The sequence below is a fragment of the Mesoplodon mirus genome (genome assembly GCF_964341445.2).
Source record: "Mesoplodon mirus genome assembly, chromosome: 12".
Lineage (NCBI taxonomy): Eukaryota > Metazoa > Chordata > Mammalia > Artiodactyla > Ziphiidae > Mesoplodon > Mesoplodon mirus.
Genome location: NC_138988.1, coordinates 70,764,184 through 70,782,740, shown reverse-complemented (window position 1 = coordinate 70,782,740; position 18,557 = coordinate 70,764,184). Strand labels below are relative to the sequence as shown.

The window sequence follows — 18,557 nt, the reverse complement described above, 5'->3', positions numbered from 1 at the left end:
TTGGCTGTTAGTGGAGAGAGGAATTTCTGTGGGGGGGAGGGCATCCCTAAAGACCCTCCTCTGACATGAGCTTCCTCTGGCTGCCCCTGTGCCCCCGGCTCACACACCAGCAGTTACCTCCTGCTCCGGGCATGTCAGGCTCACCCCCAACCCCCAGCCGTGCTGTGTGTTCTCAAGGTCAGGGCCGAGGCTCACCCTTGTTTGCCGAGTGGTGCCCTGTCTGCTCAGTGGTGCTTCCTGAGTGAGTCACGGTGGAAGGCAGGCTTTTCCTGGCTCCTGCGGGGGGCCATTCCTCCATGTGAGGGTGTTTGTTCCTGGCTGGCCCAGGTCACCTCAGGTTGAAGTTCCCTCCCCAGCACTGCTGCCCAGAGGATGATTACGCACCAAGAACTTGTTCCATTCCGGAGGGCACAGGAGGAGGTGAGCAACGGCTCTTAGGATGCTTGGAGATAAGCCTGGGTCCTCCCCTGGGGTAATGCCCTGTAGGCTTTTTTTTAGAAAATAACTTTATTGTAGTATAATTCACATGTCATACAACTCACCCATTTAAAGCATAGTGCTTTTTAGTATATTGACAGAACCATGCAGCCATTGCCACCATCAACCCCACTGACTTTTAACCCAACTGCCAGATGTAAGAATTAATTAAAAAAGAAAGAAAAGCTCATGAGACAAAATGGAGAAATCCAGTGGGAACATTGTATAGGAATCCATGCTGTGCTGCCTGCAACTCTTAGACTCATCGGTCCACTTACTTTTATCCTGACTGACTAAAAAGCGCTTACCACCCTCTAGTTGCTGCCTGTCCATGCCAGTGGTGGGGGGGAGCGGAAGGACCTGCCATCACTCCTGTGGGGACAGTGTCCCGACTCATGGCAGCTCTGGGGTCCGACACTGACCCATCACTCACCGGGTCTCTCCTTTCTCTCACCAGGTGTTCCACTGCGTCCACTTTGAGTGTCCCGAGCAGCAGAGCAACCAGAAGGAGGAAAACAGCGAGGAATCGGGGACAGGGGACACTAGCCCAGCCAGTCAGCAGCCCGACCCCCACGCCTTGCAGGCCCCCAGCGGCAACTCACTGCACTCCAGCCCAGGCTCCAACCCATACTCAGCCAACCGGCAGCACCAATAAGGGAGGTGCACGTGTGGAGTGACTCGGCTGGGCCCAGGTGGCACAGGAGCCGTGTCCTCCCCAAGCAGGGATCCCTGTGGATGCGTCCCCCCGCCACCCCCACCCCACGAGGAACAGACCTGGCTGCAGAAACACACAGGACAGGTTTCCTCCCAAGGACACAAAGGGGCTGCTTTGTTCTCCTCAGTTTGTTCAAATCAGGCTGGTCTCCAGGGGGAAAAAGTGGGTCTTCAATCTTCATCAAGTCCGTTAACACCCTACCTCTCTAATCTAACCCCGCAAAGACCACAGAAGGAAGTAATAGGCCTGAGTCGGAATACAAAGATGGCACATGAACACAGGAATGGAAGAGAATGTATTAGGCCTTCCTTACCTGGAGGCACCCTGTAGGAAATGGGTTTCCTTAGAGCATTTACTTTTATGGAACACATTGCCCTGGCAACTACATAATTTTTTATTTCTTTTAGTTATCCTCCATTTGCTGAACCATAGGTTTTCCAGATCTTTAGGAAAGGTTCAAACAGCAAATCACTTGTTTAATCCCTTTTGACGCTGTAATTTTCCTTCCTTAGTTTTGAACGGTTGAGCGTGGGGTAGAGCTGAGGAATATCCTGCGCATCTCCTAAATGAGGCACAGATGCAGCTCATCATGGCACCTGGTCTGACAAGGAAAATCCTTGGAGGAAGATCAACAAAATACACAAGGAGCAAATTAATCTGTGGACACTGGAGTTAATAATCACTCAAACTGCCAAGTTATTAACCTGTCATTCCTGAAACGTATCCAGCCTTTAAGCTTGGGAGGCTGACAAGGAAACAGTGATTATGCCACCAGCTAATTTAATGTTCAGAAGTACGTATGAGTGTATACCAACTTCCAGTTGGGCTGGACCTGTCCTCCATTTGCCACAGGTTAGTGAGCCGTGTGGAGGCAGCCGTCCTGCCCGTCGGTGTCGGGAATGCAAAAGTGGGCCTTCCCCGCGTGGTGGTGATCGGTGGTTGCTGTTTTTCCCCCAGACCATAATACTCAGCCAGGGATTGGAAAAAAAAAAAAAAACAGCTCTAAGAAGCTTTCCTTTTAATCCTCATTGAAACGATCTCATCTGACAGTTGTCGCTTGATCTGGCTCTGTGTGTCTGAGTAATTTCCATCCCAGTGCTAACTGCCCTGTGTAACTTGATCAGATTGTGTCCGGTTTTTGCTCATCCCCCGATTCTTCCGTTGGCTGGCTGTCATGGTCAGGTCCTCTGTGCGTCCTGCTTGGAGGAGGGTTGGGGCCGACGGGGGGTCCTTTCTGTCTTAAAGACACATTGGTCATGGGTGTACAAAGAGCCAGTGGGTCAGCTGTTTCCTCCTAGTGTGATGTAGTTGTGATTTATCAGTATTGGAATAGTAGGGTAGCTTCAAGCTGCATGATTAAACGGGAAGGTTGTCTTTCTGCTAGTCTCGCTCGGTGCCCTCGACTCTGATCTCTGTCTGCGTCCCCCTGCGTGGGGTGAGTGGAACCCTCTGAGGGGGACACAGCTTTTCACAATGGGAGGGGCTCCGGTAACAAATGGCGGTGCCGCTCGCTTGCTCGCCGCGGGCGGCTGGCCGCGCTCCGTGGCTGGCGCCGCCTCCCTCAGCATCCAGCCCCTTCTCCAGTTAGAGCTGAGGATTCCTGACAGCTCAGCACTTCCTCCAGCGGTGCATTCACTGCCCACGGGGGAGGCAGGAGGAGCAGGGAAGTCAGAAGAGGGCAGGGTTCAAATGTTTTTGCAAGTGTCATCTATTCAAGGGCTTCTTTTCAAACTCTGAAGTCACCTGTCCAGAGAGGAATCCCGGCTTGGAGGCCAGCACTGCTGACCCGGGGAAGTGCAGGGTGGGCTGGGGGAGGGTCTGGAGCCTTTCAGCACCCTTCTCCATCCAGGCACAGGTTACTAAATGCTTCCTGGTCACTCAGCTTCACACCTGAAGAGGCATGAACTGTGCCCTGCATGGCCAGTGGCTCACCCTCTGCTTCCTTTCCTCTGTGAATTCTCTTTGGTGTTAGTTCCGTCCAGATCTCTGCCCTGAGGTCTGTCTGGAGAGAATAAAGCTTGTCTCTCTCCTGTTCCTCCAGCACTTCAGATGCCCCTTGTTATCAGACAAAGGGAAGGAAGGGGACTGAGAGGCAGTGCTGAGGACGGGGAGGACTGAGGCCAGCTCTGTGCCGCGGTATCGCCGTCCCCTAGCCCCGCAGCTGCCTCCCCTGAGGCCCCCTGATGGTCTAGAGGCCTTGCTTGGATGCAAGCCTGCTCTGGACCCCAGCAGACACTGATGGAGCTCAGCAAAGTCTGCTCTGGTTGGCCTCCTGTTACCAGGCAGGGGCTCTGCCTTCCTTGTTGAGCCTTGTGGTTTGGGGGAATGGGGGCTCTTTCTGTATGCCTGGCTGGAGGGGCCTGGACACCCCAGTCAAGGTGCGACACACCAGACGCGTTGCCAGGGAATGAGGGATGAGTGGGCAGCCAAGAAAAAGTCCCCAAGTGCCTGGCATTCTCCAGAGCCCTGGCTGGTCCCGCAGGGGACTTACCCACCATGAGCCAGCTGGACCAAGATGGCCCCAAAACTTGGGGAGAGACCAATAGAGCTAAACGGGAGTGCTGATGAGACCCAGCTCCAAGGAGCCCCAGATGCCCGCGGAGCCCTCAGCCCAGCACAGAGTGGAGGCTGATTTCCTGGGAGCTGTGGGACACCAGGCAGCAGGCTGGGCCAAGCTGTGAGGGGTGCAGCGGCAGATGAGGGCCCATGGCTCCCCTCCAACCCCGTAAGGATGCAGCCCCACGGCGACTGCTTTGAGGAGGTCTGGTGAGGTGGACAGAGGGGTGCTTATGGCCTCTGGCCCTTTATTGTGAAACAGCACCTTTGTAACCACTACCCAGGTCTAGAGATTGAACGTGCAGAACCTCCTGCCCTTCATTTTATGTCATGCTTTGTGGGGGAGTAAAATGCACACTTTGTTGGGGCTTTTGGCGTAAGCCTTCAACGTCACCTTCTGGTAGCTCCTTGGAGGGCTGGTGCTGAGCACGGCGGGCAGGGCGGGATGTGTGCCTCGTGGCGCCCCAGTCAAGGTGGGCTTAAAGGCGGGGGCTGCTGCAAAGCACTCTGAACTTGAAACAGGTGTAACAGTATCACACACGCAAACACGTTTTCCCATATTCTCAGTGCTTTTTCCGGTTTTCTTCTGATTGTAGTTAGAACCATGAGCCCATGAGGGATGTGGGACTCTTCTCAATTGCTCTTTATCACTTCTTTAATCTTAGTAAATGAAGTGTTGATTCCTGACAAATACATTAAAAGTGTTTTATTCCTAGAAGAGTTGGGAAAAGAAAATTACTTTCAGCAAGAGTGGGATGTGTTTGTTAGACTAATTCCTTGGCCAAGAAAAAAGTAGCTTTTGAATTGTGCAAACATTGCTCAGTAGTTATGCTGTCGCCCCAGTTGTCAAACCGCTGTGCAGACAGTGCCGACCCTGTCAACTTCACCTTTTTTTTAATTCAGAAGATAACAGAATTGTAATCACTTATCCTTTCTAGAGCCACGGGGAAAACAGGTCTAATCTGTGATAAAAAGCAGAGCATCCTGTGTGCTGAGGCCATCTGATAATAAAGAAAGGGAGCATTCCCCATTGTGGGCTTCAATTAAGAACCTCCCTTTGGACAGAGAAGAAAGGTGTCAGAGGAGGAAAAGAAACTTAAATGTATCTCCTTCTGGTTTTTCCTCATTAGTGAGTTTTTGTTTTGTTTTCTGGTGCTATCGTGTCACTCCTGCATTCCACACGGGCCGCCAGCTCCTCTGGGTGCAGCTGAGGCGTTCGGGGTGGCGGCTGGACAGGCAGCAGCTGTGGCTGCCGTGGTGCAGGCCACGCTCCACTTCCTTTCGAGGCTGCAGCCATCCATTCTGCATGTTTGTCCCAACAACAGCTCCAGCGGGAGTTCAGTGCTCATTAGTAGCCCTAGGAATTTAAAATGCAGTTCGTGGTTCTGTGCCACCATGGTTTTCGTGATTCTAATATTAAATGAGAAGTCGTCCTGGGGCCTGGTGTTTGCGCAGGAGTTTTTGGAAGAGGGGGAGGGATGTGCGCCCGTTTCTCCTCCTGGAAGCTGACCTGGTCATACCTGGTTACTGGACAGTATCCTGAGGCCCTGGTGTTTTGCAGAAAATGAGTGGAAACAGTGGTGGGAGGGTTTGGTCGGAGAGTAAACCAGCTTCCGATACACCCCATCCCCACCCGTGTTGAGGTGTGGGGAGAGGACCTGGGGGTTCTGCTGGTTTCCATCAGACTGGCTGCAGGAGCCGTCGCACCTCAGCAGGCGCAGGGAGCTGCATGTCCCCCACCAAACACCCCACGTGCCTTCAGGCAGGACTTTCTGCTGGACTGACACGGACCAGGACCTGCCTCCACTGTAGAGGTGAGGACAGGCGCACACTTTTGAAAATCACTGTTCTATTTTTTAAAAATTACTAAAGTAATAATGCTCATGGAATAACCTAGCAGAGGGGTGAGGGTGCCCTCCCTTTCATCTGGCTGAGTCACTCTTGACCTGGGCCTGGTCCTTTGCTTCCTCTGTGACTGACTATCCAGACGGGCAGCAGAGCCCCTGGCCCCCGGCCGTCCTTCCCTACACCCTGTCCTCTCCCAGCCAGAAGGCAGACTCTGAAAGGGGCCCTCCAAACCCACCAAGTTAGCTTCTGCTTCCCCCCCACCCAAAGAACTCAAATATTCCCCCAGAGGCCTCAGGGCCTAAAGACCCACAATCATCCACCTGTAATTTATGATAAATGTCTCGAGCATTTACCACGTGCATCCTGAGTATTTATAGCCCTAAGCCCAGAGCAGGAGGCTTTTGTCTCCTCTTGGCTGTCCCTGCGGCTGGGACAGCTGGAGGCCGCCACCTTTGAGAGCCAGCGGCAGGAGGAGCTGAGAGGCCTGTAAGGTGGGGTCTGGGGCCCAGGGCTTGGGTTCCCATGGATGCCCTGGGAACACTGGTGACACTGTTACGGCCTGCCCATCTGCTGCCAGATAGCCTCCTCCGAGGGCTTGTGGCTCAGGACAGGGAGGGTACTTGAGCAGCAGTGGGGCACAGAGGACCAGGCTGTCCAAGGTCACCGTGCCCCTCGGCCTCTGCTTTCCACCCTGCATGTAGGGGGCACTGTCCTCCCCGATGGCTGCTTCTAGCGCCGTGTTCCTGGTTTACTCCCAGCTGCCACAGGGGTTTTCCCTCCCAGACCTGCCCCAGGCAGTGGGTCCCCATCAGTGGCCCTGGGTGCTGACAGTGAGATCCAGAAGCCTGTGGGCAGGGATGGCAGGGAGCACAGAGCCACTGACCAGCCCAGGCCAGCTCAGAGCTCCCCAGGCCTTGGGGCCCAGCTTCTCCCGGCCTTCCGCAGAGGGCAGCTCCAGTTCTCAGAGCTCCCTTCCAGAAGGGACCTGAGAGGCAGCACCAGCTCTGAGGAACAGCCAGGCTCTCTCTCGTCAGGCTCTCCCAGCACTGAGGTTCCGAGGCTGCCCCACCCGTACCCTCACACCTAGAAAAGCCAGAGGAGGGTGAGGACCGGACTCAGCCTCGGGACTGCGGTGTGGGGAGGGAGGGGTGGCAGGAGCACCTCAGGGTGGCCGTGGGGCTTGGCCCATGAGCTACTCTTGCCAGACGTGTATAACCTGAATTCACCCAAGAACGCAGACGTCCTCTATCTTTGGTTTCTGGGTCTGTAAAGGTTGGCGAGGGCCCCTTTGATGTGGGAGGGTAGGGGCCATGCTGGGCTGGGGCTGGGGAACAGCTCTTCTGAGCCATCTGTAAAGGAGGACTGTGTCCAGAAGCCCAAAGGGCACTGTTGCTGTTTGGAATACGTGTTCATTTGTGGGCAGGATGCAGCTTCATGTTGCATAGCAGCCTAGGTGAGCAAACATACAAATTATGTTCACAACAACCGAGTTGACAGCTGTGAGACTGCAATGTGGCTTCCCTTCAGAAATCATGCGAAGACTCCTGTGCGTCGTGGTCCCTCCCCCACGGCTCCATGCTTTCTCTGCCTCTGGGCAGGAGGCAGACAGACAGCACCCAGACAAGCCCGTCCGTCTCCTGTGATCTCAGCTAGCCCTCTGTGGGGCCTGAGTATCACGCCCTGTACACGTGTGGATGGTGAGGTGTGGCTGACTTGCTCTAGGACGGTAAGAAAGAGGAATGTGGGCCCACGCTGTGACCACAGCTCTACAGCACCTTCTTCTCAGAACGCCTTTCCAGGCTCTGGGTACTGCAGACCCCAGTCACAACCTCTCCATCCTGAGATAGCCTAGTCTATCTTAAGGCGTATTAGGTGATCCTCTACACAGCATTTACATCATTCTGATCGTCCCTTCCGGGAATCTTTCTCCTCCGGGCCTATCCTTGGTTAAGTCAGGTCTTGGCTATGCCAGGACCCAGGCACACCCAACCCGCGCACAGCTGGGGGCCCTCTGGGCTGGTGCTCATCCTTCCCATCTCCCCCAGGTACGTAACCTCCCTGCTGCCAGAGAAGGCTGGGCCCAGCAGACACACCTCTACCCCAGGGTCTCCCGAGGCGGAACCACACAAGAGAAACCAGAGGAGCAACTGTGGAGCCTGGACACTCACCAGACAAGTGAGCCCCAGACAGTGCACACAAGAGCCCTCCATCTCATCCAACCTCTGGCTGGGGAGACCTTTTATTATTTTCCTGGTCATCCAGGAGGCACTTAGGAGAACCGGCAGAACAGAGAAATCCAAACTTTCATACGATTGGTTTAATTTTTTTTTCAGCAGGAGAAAAAAAGAATAAAGTTACAAGATTCTTTTAATATTTTCACAATGTTAAAACTAAAACTGAGCTCTAGGCTATGTGTGTAAGTAAATCTAGAACACAAAAGGGTTAAATAAGATTTTCTCTTTTAAAGATACAAGAATTTAAGCTTTCCTTACATTTAACAAACTTCACAGAACAGATACTGCCAGGGAACAAGCCCTCCCACCCCACCCCCAGCTCTACCATTAGGAAGTGACCATGGGCTGCGAGCCCTGTGTGCGGCCGGGCTCCCCAGAGAGCCTGCTTCCCATCGCTGCCGCCAGGAAGCAGCAGCCGGTGGGGCCTGAGGAGGGCCGGAAGGGCGCCTGTGGCCTCTTCACGATCAGAGCTTGGTGGGGGGCCGAGGTGGGCCGCATCACTGAGGATGGCCAGGTACTGGCCAGAGGGCCGTGGCTTGGTAACAGTGGTAAACGTGGGCAGACCTGGCCCCTCTGCCCTGGGCTGCCCTAGAGCAAGACGCCGGTCTGGGTCCTGAAGCAAGAATTAAGGCTGGAGATTTTGCAGCGGATTCCACTCTGGTGGGGGTGGGGTGGAAGAGGAGGCGGGGAAGAGCATGATTTCCTATTTCAGTATTTCGGACCAAAAACATTTGTAGTTGCAGGTATTAACTGTTAATTTGCAGACAGAGTTGAGCAAACACTTGCTGTGGTATAAAAGGGTAAGTTGCTGGGTTAAACTATTCCAGTAGCCTGTGTGCGGGCAGATCCAAACTGCCTCTGCAGGAGCCTCCGACCCTCACCGGCCTGGATCAGATAGGGCTCTGGGGCCATTCACCCCCGCTCAGGCTTTCAAGGGCATCTTCCTCCTGTCTACCCACCCCCCACACCTGATCGGTGATGATTTCCTAACACTGGCAAACAGGCCCATCTCCACCCATCCCCACTGGTCCTGAGCTCCTGCCTCCACTCAACTCCTCTCTGAAGAGAAACACACTGAGAAATAGGCCCTCCCCCCACCTGCCTTAGCGAGTGTCTCTCTCAAGCTGGGCCACGGCCACGAACCACTGTTTTAGACAGATCAACCTCTGTCCCTGTGACATATGCTGCCCCCCCACTACTAAACTTGCTATGTGGTAGAAGTGGACTGGTTGCCCTTGGACTATGGGGCTGCACAGACATGAGAGGCGAGGCCAAGGCGTCGTCCGCTTGGCCTTGGAGGGGCCGAGTAGGCTCCTGCTGGAAGGGACGGAGCTGCAGGCAGCTCCCAGCTCTTCTATTGATTCCTGCTGGCTATGAAACATCTTTTTAAAAAACTTCCAATATAGAAATCTAGCTGCAGAGGCCAGTTTGTAGGCCACAGTTGCGGTGCTGCAATTAGCCTTATTTGATCAACCTGCCAGATCCCTGCACTCGGCAAACGGCAAACCAGAGCCAGTGGGTCAGGGCGCGCCCGCGGTTGCTTCTCATGACCAAGGGTCCTGTGTAGAAAAGGTGGTTCTCATTCGTGGACTAGTCTTGAGTGGAGTTGATTTTCAAAGTGAGGTTACTGTTTCTCTTCTCGTGTGATGAGAGAGTTTTTTCATAGCAAGTCAGGTAAATTATCTTAACCTGTCCCCACCCCCATTTCCTGCTCAGTGGGAGAGCGAGGCCACCACCCAGCCCAGCCACGGGGCCAATCTCAACAGCCTCCCGTGGCCCAGGCACGCGTGGCCATCAGGTATCCTGGCTACTGGGACTAAGGATAGTGAAGAGGTGAAGGCCGAACACTAACCAGAGCTTCCGGCAAAGCCACGTGCGTCGTGGGGACTTGAACACCAGCTTCTCCTCCTCTATTGACTCAGAGTCTCCGTCTGGAACACTTTCCACTTAAGGCTTTTTGTAAGTTTGACTCCAGCAGTGACAGGTATGTGTTGTTTTAAATCCACTAGCCATGCTCAAAAAAAAATATTCTTCATGTTTTAATTTTATACAATGGCTAGCAGGCACCTTAATAACCAGCCAGAAATCAGTTTCAACCACCATCAACCCCTAAACTACAGTACCAGGATGGCTGGCTAAGGAAAGGAAACGGACTGGCTGTAGTCTGACGTGTGCCCAGTACAAGGTGTCTGGCTGACTTTGTCCTAAATAAGGCTAACATTAGTGAACTAAGAACAGCGTCACGTAGCGGCCAAGCCGGCCTTCAGGAGCACCCCTCCCCAATGCGCTGGCAAGAGCGCCCCACTTTCCGGTCCAGTTTCACCATTTTCATGATGGCTTCCTCTCGGCCACGGCCCATGTGGTCAAACGTACAGTCATGCTGCTCGGGGAGGCGATGCAACATACAGAACACGTAACCTGCAGCAGTGGGGGAAGCAGAGAAGACAGACCGTTAGGGTGGCCTCCACGTGCACAGAGCCCAGCTCTCCCACAGGTCCAGAGAGCGGGAGGGCTGTCCAGTGAGTGGACGATGGTTGCAGCAGGGGCTCCGGCTGCTGAAGAGCCTATTACAACATCCCCCCTCTGACAAGACAGCCAGCACTCTCACGCAAGTCCAACGACGTCCTCAGAACGTCCAAGGGGCACATCTGCCTTCAATGCTGTTCCTGCCTGGACCCTGAGGGTGGAACCCCAAGGTGACTCTGCAGCACCTGCCTCAGAAATGAGTGGGCTCTTGAGCCCCTTCCCTCCCAGCCCCACGCAGGCAGGAGAGCCCAGAGAGCTGGCAGCTCAGCGCTTCCCCGGCCTGGACAAACCTCAGTATCTACCACAAGACATGCATTGCTTCTAGGAGACCGGGGTGGGGGAGGGGGGGCGCGGCAGAAATGATTATGGGGACAGTGGGTGTGATCAAACCAAAGCTCACACATGAATGGGGGCTCTCAGAGGAAAATGGGTTACTTCAAGCACTGGACAAGGTATTACATTTAAAGAGAGGAAAGAACAGAAATGTCGAGATCCGACTGGCATCTTAATGAAGCCTGATGCTTCCAACCCCACCTGGTGGGCAGGAGGTGAGGCCCACACACTCGGGCCTCCTGGGAGCACGACGCTGGAGAACAAAGAGCTGTGGAGAGGCCGGCAGAGCAGGTAGAGGCACAGATGAAACCCCTCTGGTAGGAAACAATGAGAGGAGGCCCTCAGGGTGTCAGCAGAGAGGCTCAGAGGACAAAGGGAACACAGAGCTGTGTCAGGATGTGGCCCATTCTCCCCTTCTGGTCAAATTCTAGGAGTGCTGATGGGGGGTGTGGACGTGTGCCAGCGACAGTCACCCGATGTTCCCTGGGTCTGCCTGGCCCTTTCTTTCAGGGGAGGGGGCGTGAGATCTGGGCTGGCTCCTCCCCATCACCTCATCCCAACAGTTACATCTGGTCATACCTCCAGGTCCCACAGGCCTAGACCAGGTCCACAGGACTGACCTGCAGTGAGCTGGAATCCCTTCCTAAACCACCTCTCCCTGCGCACTTGGGGCAGGCACCCCAGAGCAGCGCCCCCCGGCCAGTGCTCTCCTCACTTATTCTCCAAGCAAATGTCATCCCTTCTCAGAGATTTCTCTCTTTTAAGCCCAGACCCCAGCAGCCAGAGTGAATGGACAACCACCACTTGCAAACTGTAATTCGTCCCTCTCCCCGTCCTCAATTCTTTTCAGAGAAGAGGGGTGGAGGCAGTGATTTTAGAAGGATATCAGAAGTTGAAGCAGAGACTGGCCATGATGGACAACATTTTCAAAAGCCTTAACTTTTAAGATCAACTTTACAGAGAATATTCCTCAGCTGACACTCACAGCCCTGCTCTGATGCCTTCAGCTCATGCTGAGTACAGACAGGGGCCCAGGGCAGCCTGAGCGACCAGGCCGAGCATGGACCATCCATTGTACAGAAAAAAAAAAAAAACACGTTATTAACTGCTTCGCAGGGAGAGCAGGGCAATATATTTGACTCTCAATTAGGACTAGGTTTAAGGAAAGGAACAGAGATGAAATTTTTGTCTCCTGAGAAGCTGAGCTCCCACTTGGCTCAAAAGCAAAGTTAAGGTTAATGAGCTAGTGTGTTATATTTACTGATAAGTTCATTACTTGAAGATATTGGATACCAGTTGTCTTTCTCCTAAAGGATTTCACAGCAGAAGCTGGATGGCCTCAATATGCATCCTGCATCTAACAAGCACAATCATCTTTTTGGAGCAAAGCCCACCTGGTCGGGGAGAACCTGCTGTTGGGTCGGGGTTTGGGGTAGGGGTACCAGCTGTGTGGCAGCAGGAAGTGTGTGGAGGCATTTCTGTCGCCGAGTCCTGACATATTTCTATACCTTCAGCATCTGTAATTAGGGGTGGGAAGATCCCTGCTTCCCTTCCTTCAAGATATTGGGATGATGCAGAAGAGGGTCCCAAGGGCTCTCCTCCCCTGATGAATGGTGCTGGCTGAATAAAAGTAGCAGGAAATGGATTACCCCTGAAATTAACTCAGCCCTGGCTCAGTCTAACACCTCACTAGTCAAAGGTAGACTGGGATGGAGGGAAGAGGCTCCAGTCTTGCCCTCACTATGCCCCTGACAACTCTGCTTTAGCCTGCCTTCCGCCAACTCCTGGGGACCACCAACTCGGTGGGTAGACTTGAGAGCCCCAGGTTCTGTCTGGAAAAGGAAACAGGGCATGACAACCACAGGAACCCTGGATGTTCTCTCTACCCACCCAAGGATTCTCCATTCAGCCAAAAACACCTTGTTTCTCTACTCAAGCTCTGTGTACCTCTGTCAGACACACCTTGCTTGACACTTGCCTTTGATTTTTGACAGGTGAAAATCACTGAACAGCAGGTAAATTTTTACCAGTTCAGCAGGGAGCGGAGCTGGTAAAAATTACAATATATGGCATTGTAATTCACTGGGGAAAAGTCTGGGGGAAATTTTGGAAGGCTAACTTCCCAAGCTGCTGCACTGAGGTTATTAGATGATATAAATTAAGCTCAATTCCCTCTCCTGTCAAGTTCACTCACCAAGTGGAAGTTACATGCTGGAACTTGTCCCAGATGCTGAGTAGGTATTATCCACTGACAGCAGCCAATTGGCTAAATGTACTCTGGTGTCAGTAGTTGGGGTGGGCTGTTCTGGATACAGGAAAGCATTCGGGGGTGACTGGGGGTGTGTGAATCTTTATTCTCTTCTCTCGATACCCACAGACCTGTTTCCAGAAACCACTGAAGTGTCATGAACGTTCAATTATTCTCTGAAATCTGGAGACCAAGCTGGGCATATGGAGAGAAGTGAGTTAGGCTGCTGGGGAAGCAGACTGTTCTCATTTCAGTGATGAACACAGTTTTAGAGCACAAGGGGGTTTACAGCCTCAGCCTCAACACTTCCTCACGCTGTTTATTAGAAACCAAGTGGGCCCTTTCCAGAGTGGGTCAGCCAAGGCAGTGTCCAGAGGGAAAGAAAGCAGAAAGGACACTGAACTGATGAGCAGAGCTGCGACAGAGGCTTTGGTATTATTACCCAGGGTATCATGAAATTCTTTATCCCTGATTTTAAAAAGTTATATATCATTATCAAACTCACTCACATATGTACAATTCATATCTACACCCTCCTTATGGTCCCATAGTTCAGCATCATGTAGTACTAAAAACAATTTCAATATACTTTTGCTTATGATAGCTATATACATACAGTGCTTTGGAGAGATAAGCAGTAGGATAATGATTAAAAGGATGCCAACCCCCCAAAAGTGAGGAAAACACCCAAGGCAAAAGTTTTTGAAAAAACCTATAATACTAAATGTGGTTTAACCTCAGCCCTTTCCCCTGCCGTATCACACAACTGCTGCCCGCTCCTGGGAGCCCCGGATCACTGATTTTCCATGAAATACTGGCTTTCCATGAAATACTGGCTAGGAGGAAGCCGCAGAGCTCCGTTAAGGCTGCGGAGCTGTTTTCAGTAAATTTCACAAAACACTCAAGAGCTTGTGTGGGTGTTTCTTTGTTTGTCAGGCAGAAGAGCAATTGGGGATGAGCCCTTGATTAGAAGGCGAGCGTGCAGAAGAGCTGTCTACACACTGGGTCCCACGGCCCACCTCCCAGGCCCCTCTCCACCTGCCACTACCTGGCTCCTGACAGGCCATCCCGGGCATGGGGAGAGGAGAGGAGGCCCGACCAGCACAGGCGAGACCAGTCAGCCGTCCTGCCCCCGTTCTGCAAGCTACGCTGCAAGGTCTCCGGCAGCTACACCCTCATTTCGAAAAGACCTTCAACTGAGCAGGCAGCCTCAGGGCTGGACGAAGAAGAGGCCTGCCCAGGGGGCCACAGGGGCTGAACCACGCGGGGCTCCTCCCAGGGTGCTGTGGCTGTGGACAGCAACAGAGGGGCAGAGCAGGCAGAAGGCAAAAAGTACAATTCAAGACCTGCTTAGCCCTCTGTCCTGAAAGGATCCCAGTGTGAATGAGAAACGCAGGGGCAGCACGCTCAGGTCACCCTCACCCTGAACAGAGAGGCCGGGGGGTTCCTGTGGGAGGACAAGCATTTCAGTGCAGGCCGCTCACGGTTATAAACAAACACACCTGGTGCAGAGCCACAGGCCACACAGACCTGAAGATGCTCGACACCTTAAGTCCCTAAAAGCACGTTCCCGGCAGAAAATGGATCCAAGGTTCACTCTTCCAAGACTCAAAGTTCTGACATGCACGTTTCTAAAAATGCTCATCTGGTGGGAACCAAGCTTCAGCTTTTAAAGCTAACATCTGAAAGTCATCCATTTCATTCAGACATCCTCATCCATAGCTAAATCTCACCTCTGCTCACACAGAGATGGGTGTGGGTATTTTGAGACTATACACCAGGATTGAGAACAGTCTGACAAATGCCATCATTAAGCAAAGATGATATAACTAACACCCAATACCTGACTATAAGTGCTATAAAGTTGTAACAGTATTTCCTGTTTCACTTACTTGTTGACAAAAATCATTGACAATCACTGCCCAAGAGGAACACCCAGGGCCTGAGGAGAAAGGGTCACTACCTCTCAGCCGTGCTGGCAGGCAGGGGCCCTGAGGGCAGCTGACCAGATAATCGGTCTCATCGGCCAGTTCCCTTTCCCCCCCTCCTCCCCCCATCCTCAGGCACCACTATGGTGTTGGGGGTGGGGAAGGTGTGTGGAGGAGGAGCTGGAGCACTGAGGGCAGAGCCAACCTGTCACCCCTCAGGCAGTACAGCCCCTATCCTTGGCTGAGGCCCCGGATCCCCAGGCCAGTGCTTCCCTCTGAACCTTAAGAACTGAGCAGGGGTTGGAACTGTCTTTTTCCCATGGAATTTCCGAAAGGAGACAAAGCGATGCCAAAATTCACAAAGTCTGAACCCTTGACATTTTTTATTCAATCCCTGCCAGACAGAAATGTTGCTTATTGGCTTTATCTTAGAGTAAAAAAGCACCATTTAAAAGTTGACAAAACTGGGCAGCTCTGGATACTTGTGGACTTTAATTAATTAAACATTTGTTTTCCTGCAGACCCCCCACTCGGGGGCTCTCCCAAAGTGGACATTTCAGTGAAGCCTCAGACCAGGGTGGGCCTCGGCTCCAGCTGCTCCGGTGTTTTCACCTCACTCACAAGAAATGTTTTACACTTTCTTGCTCATTTGAATTTCAGATTGTCAAAGGTTCAAGCAGAACCTAAAAATACTGGCAAGCCTTGGGGACCAAGGCACTGTAAAATGATCTCCAGGTGTGCAGCCTCAGGCAGCACCATGCGTGTACGCGCTATCCACACTGACACGTCTGTTCCCGGTGCCTGCCCACCAGCAACAAGCCCCAGGCAGGTGTGTCCAGATAGGAGGTAAATCAGAGACAGCACCTTGACTTTTTTTTTTTTTTTTTTTGTGGTATGCGGGCTTCTCACTGCTGTGGCCTCTCCCATTGCAGAGCACAGGCTCCGGACGCGTAGGCTCAGTGGCCGTGGCTCACGGGCCCAGCCGCTCCGCGGCATGTGGGATCTTCCCAGACCAGGGCACGAACCTGCGTCCCCTGCATCGGCAGGCGGACTCTCAACCACTGCGCCACCAGGGAAGCCCCTGCACCTTGACATGTTTATCCAAACAGCAAACAAAGCTTACCCAAGGCCTCCCAAAGCTCCCTGAGAAACCTAGGTAACAGAGCCTCCAAGGTACCATTTGCTATCTGAAGTGTCTATTTCAAACATAAACAACAAATATACCTGACTCGTGTCTGAAATGGCCGGGCAAGCGCATTAGAAGAAAAGAATCACATTTTTCCAACAACATAAAAGTTTCTTAAAACTCAGGACAGCTAACTGACCTTACAGCTCATTTGTAAGTACATGTTGGGAACAGCAGGTGGGTACAGGAAAGCCTGTTGGAAAGCATTAACCATTTATACTCCCACCAGCAGCAATCCCTGGATTACACCATGTCCGCTGACCCAATCAATGCCCAAGGTAGAATTTGTAGCACAGAAATGCATTAAAGGATCTTAATGCATTTTATTTCATCAGGCCCATGGTACAGGCAAAGCAGCCACAGGTGTTTCGGGAATGGAACGCGTCTGTTTTACATTCCCCTCCATCCCTGACTTTGCATGGAGGAGGGAAAAGCAATCACACTCCAAGAAAAAGAACTGGATTGCGGCTCACTGAGTTAGCTGACACAGTGCTCGGCTGGGCTGGGGGAGAGAATGGGTGGATGGACAGAGTCAGCTGCCCAAGGAGCTGGAACCAAAGCCACAGTGAACCACCAAGCAGGCATCAGTCTCTTTTCCAAGGAAAAGGAGAACCTGCAATTTAGAAGAGCCCAATGTACTCAACAATTTAGTAAAAACCACAGAACAACACCAAGACAGCTCTAAAACAGAAGCAATCATTTGTTTTCCCCCAATCAGTTAAAACATCAGTTAGATACAAGCTAAACACTACAACAAAAAGCACTGTGACAGAAGGCAAAGATACATAAGCCCGTGCAAAGAGCACTCGCGAAGGCCCTGGGAGCAGCCAGTGGTGAGGGGGAGCTGCGCTGTCACGGCCCAGCTTAATGAAGCTCCCGACACGGTGTGTGCACACGTCAGTTCCCAAGTATAGAAAAATCCACTATTCTTGGTGTCCTTTATTGCCGTCTCTTCAGACTGCCCCATTCTTGCAAAAACTCTGACCTCTTCCCTTTCGTCCATGGGGAATGTTCGCCCTGTCCCAGGAACATCTCCTCCTACCACCCGATGTCCAGAGAACAAGTCTTCCACCCTTCATTCCTGCCTCCACCCAGGAAAAGCCTACCCTATTTTTGCCACAGGGTGTGTGTGGGAGGTAGGGGTGGGCCGGGCCTGGGGGCCAGGTGCCCGCACCAGGAAGGAAACTGTGCCCTCAGCTTTGACCTGAGAACCCTCCCCCAGCAAGCTCTGTAACCCCTCGGTGCACGAGGAGAAGGGGGCTGGCTGCAGGCTCACGTTGTGCTAGGCTGTTTTACCTAGAGATGAACATATATTTAAAAACTGAGAGAAAATGGCTCAAGGCAGCTTCTGCCACAGGAATAATGACTTGCTCTTTCAAACATTTCCTTTCAGTAGCTGAAAGCAGGCAGCCAGCGTCAGCCTCTTAGGAGCTGGGGCACTTTTTCGCATCCAAAAGCCCCAGAAGGTGCTTGCATTCCTGGCCTCCTCTTTCCTCTGCCCACCCCCACCTCTCTGGGGCCTCAGAATAGTGAGGTACTCGCAGGAAACTTTTTTAGGGGAGACCTTATCCTCCTCTCCGCAGGCTCCTGATTTGTTGGCCTTCTCTTTCAGTATTGCCTTGTCCTGTAAAAGATTATCCTCTCAGAGAGGTCTCCTAGAAAACCAACTCCAAAGCTGCAGTGGAGGCAAAAAAAGGGCCGAACCCATCCTACCCAAGAGCCGCTGAGGGCAAAGCTTGGGCCCACGGGGGCAACTTAGTTAAAGCCAGGCTCCTGACACACGGCTCAGCAGAGAACTGTGACCTGTTTCACCACCCGTGAAGGCTACACTGGCAAGAGCCAGTTCATCCAAGTCCAGAATGTCCAAGTGGCAATGTGGTCAGGGGACACCAGACTGCAGACGCCATGCATCTCTCTAGAACAACACCTGGAAAAGAGAGGAATACTTACCCCATTTTCCTCCACTGGCCTTTCAACAATCCACATGCTGGGGTCACAGGGGAGGACAGAGATGACAGACCGGCGTTGGGAGAAACCTCTGGCTTAGTCCCACCCCTGCATGTCCCTTCGGGGAACCTCAAGTTCTCTTTCTGGATAATTCAGTGAGGATCTTGTGCTCTGGAGCCCGAGTTCTGGATTCGTGTTCCAGCTGCACTGCTTTGACAGAAAGCCATTTAGCCTTTCAGACCTTCAGGTGTGTCTCCTATAAACAGGGTTGTTGCGGGCACTAAAGACTAGAGCAGCTGAAGCCTCGACTCAAGGAAGGTTGGCTGTTACCAGGATAGCTCTTCCAGCTGTTGTCACCCCTCGCACCTTACACAGTACAACTCACTCAGCTGGTTTCAGGGCTCGGCGCCCCCTCCTCCCCTGCTCCTTCCCCCTATTCACATGGCTTTCTTTCTGCTACACAACATTTTACACAAAGAAAATTTCTTTACACAAAGAAAATCCGCCTTCCAATGCAGGGGATGCAGGTTCAATCCCTGGTGGGGAAACTAAGATCCCA

At 52.6% G+C, this 18,557-nt stretch overlaps 2 protein-coding genes across 5 annotated transcripts in view; one reads left to right on the top strand and one right to left on the bottom strand.

Moving 5' to 3' along the window:
* BTBD9 (BTB domain containing 9) overlaps window positions 1–8,288 on the top strand; it is a 420,550-nt gene extending 412,262 nt beyond the window's left edge. For 3 of the 4 annotated variants that reach the window (XM_082637820.1, XM_082637818.1, XM_082637819.1), the window contains exon 11: window positions 935–5,199. In XM_082637820.1, coding sequence (XP_082493946.1) covers window positions 935–1,132 — 198 coding nt within the window. In that variant the 3' untranslated portion in view covers window positions 1,133–5,199. Of the gene's footprint in view, window positions 1–934; window positions 5,200–7,641 lie in introns of those variants that run through there. The other variant, XR_014295455.1, reaches the window with a different exon arrangement.
* A 213-nt stretch (window positions 8,289–8,501) lies between these two features.
* ZFAND3 (zinc finger AN1-type containing 3) overlaps window positions 8,502–18,557 on the bottom strand; it is a 328,789-nt gene continuing 318,733 nt past the window's right edge. Inside the window, exon 6 of the mRNA XM_082637822.1 lies at window positions 8,502–10,248. Within this exon, the coding sequence (XP_082493948.1) occupies window positions 10,094–10,248 (155 nt within the window). The 3' untranslated portion in view covers window positions 8,502–10,093. The remainder of the gene's footprint in view (window positions 10,249–18,557) is intronic.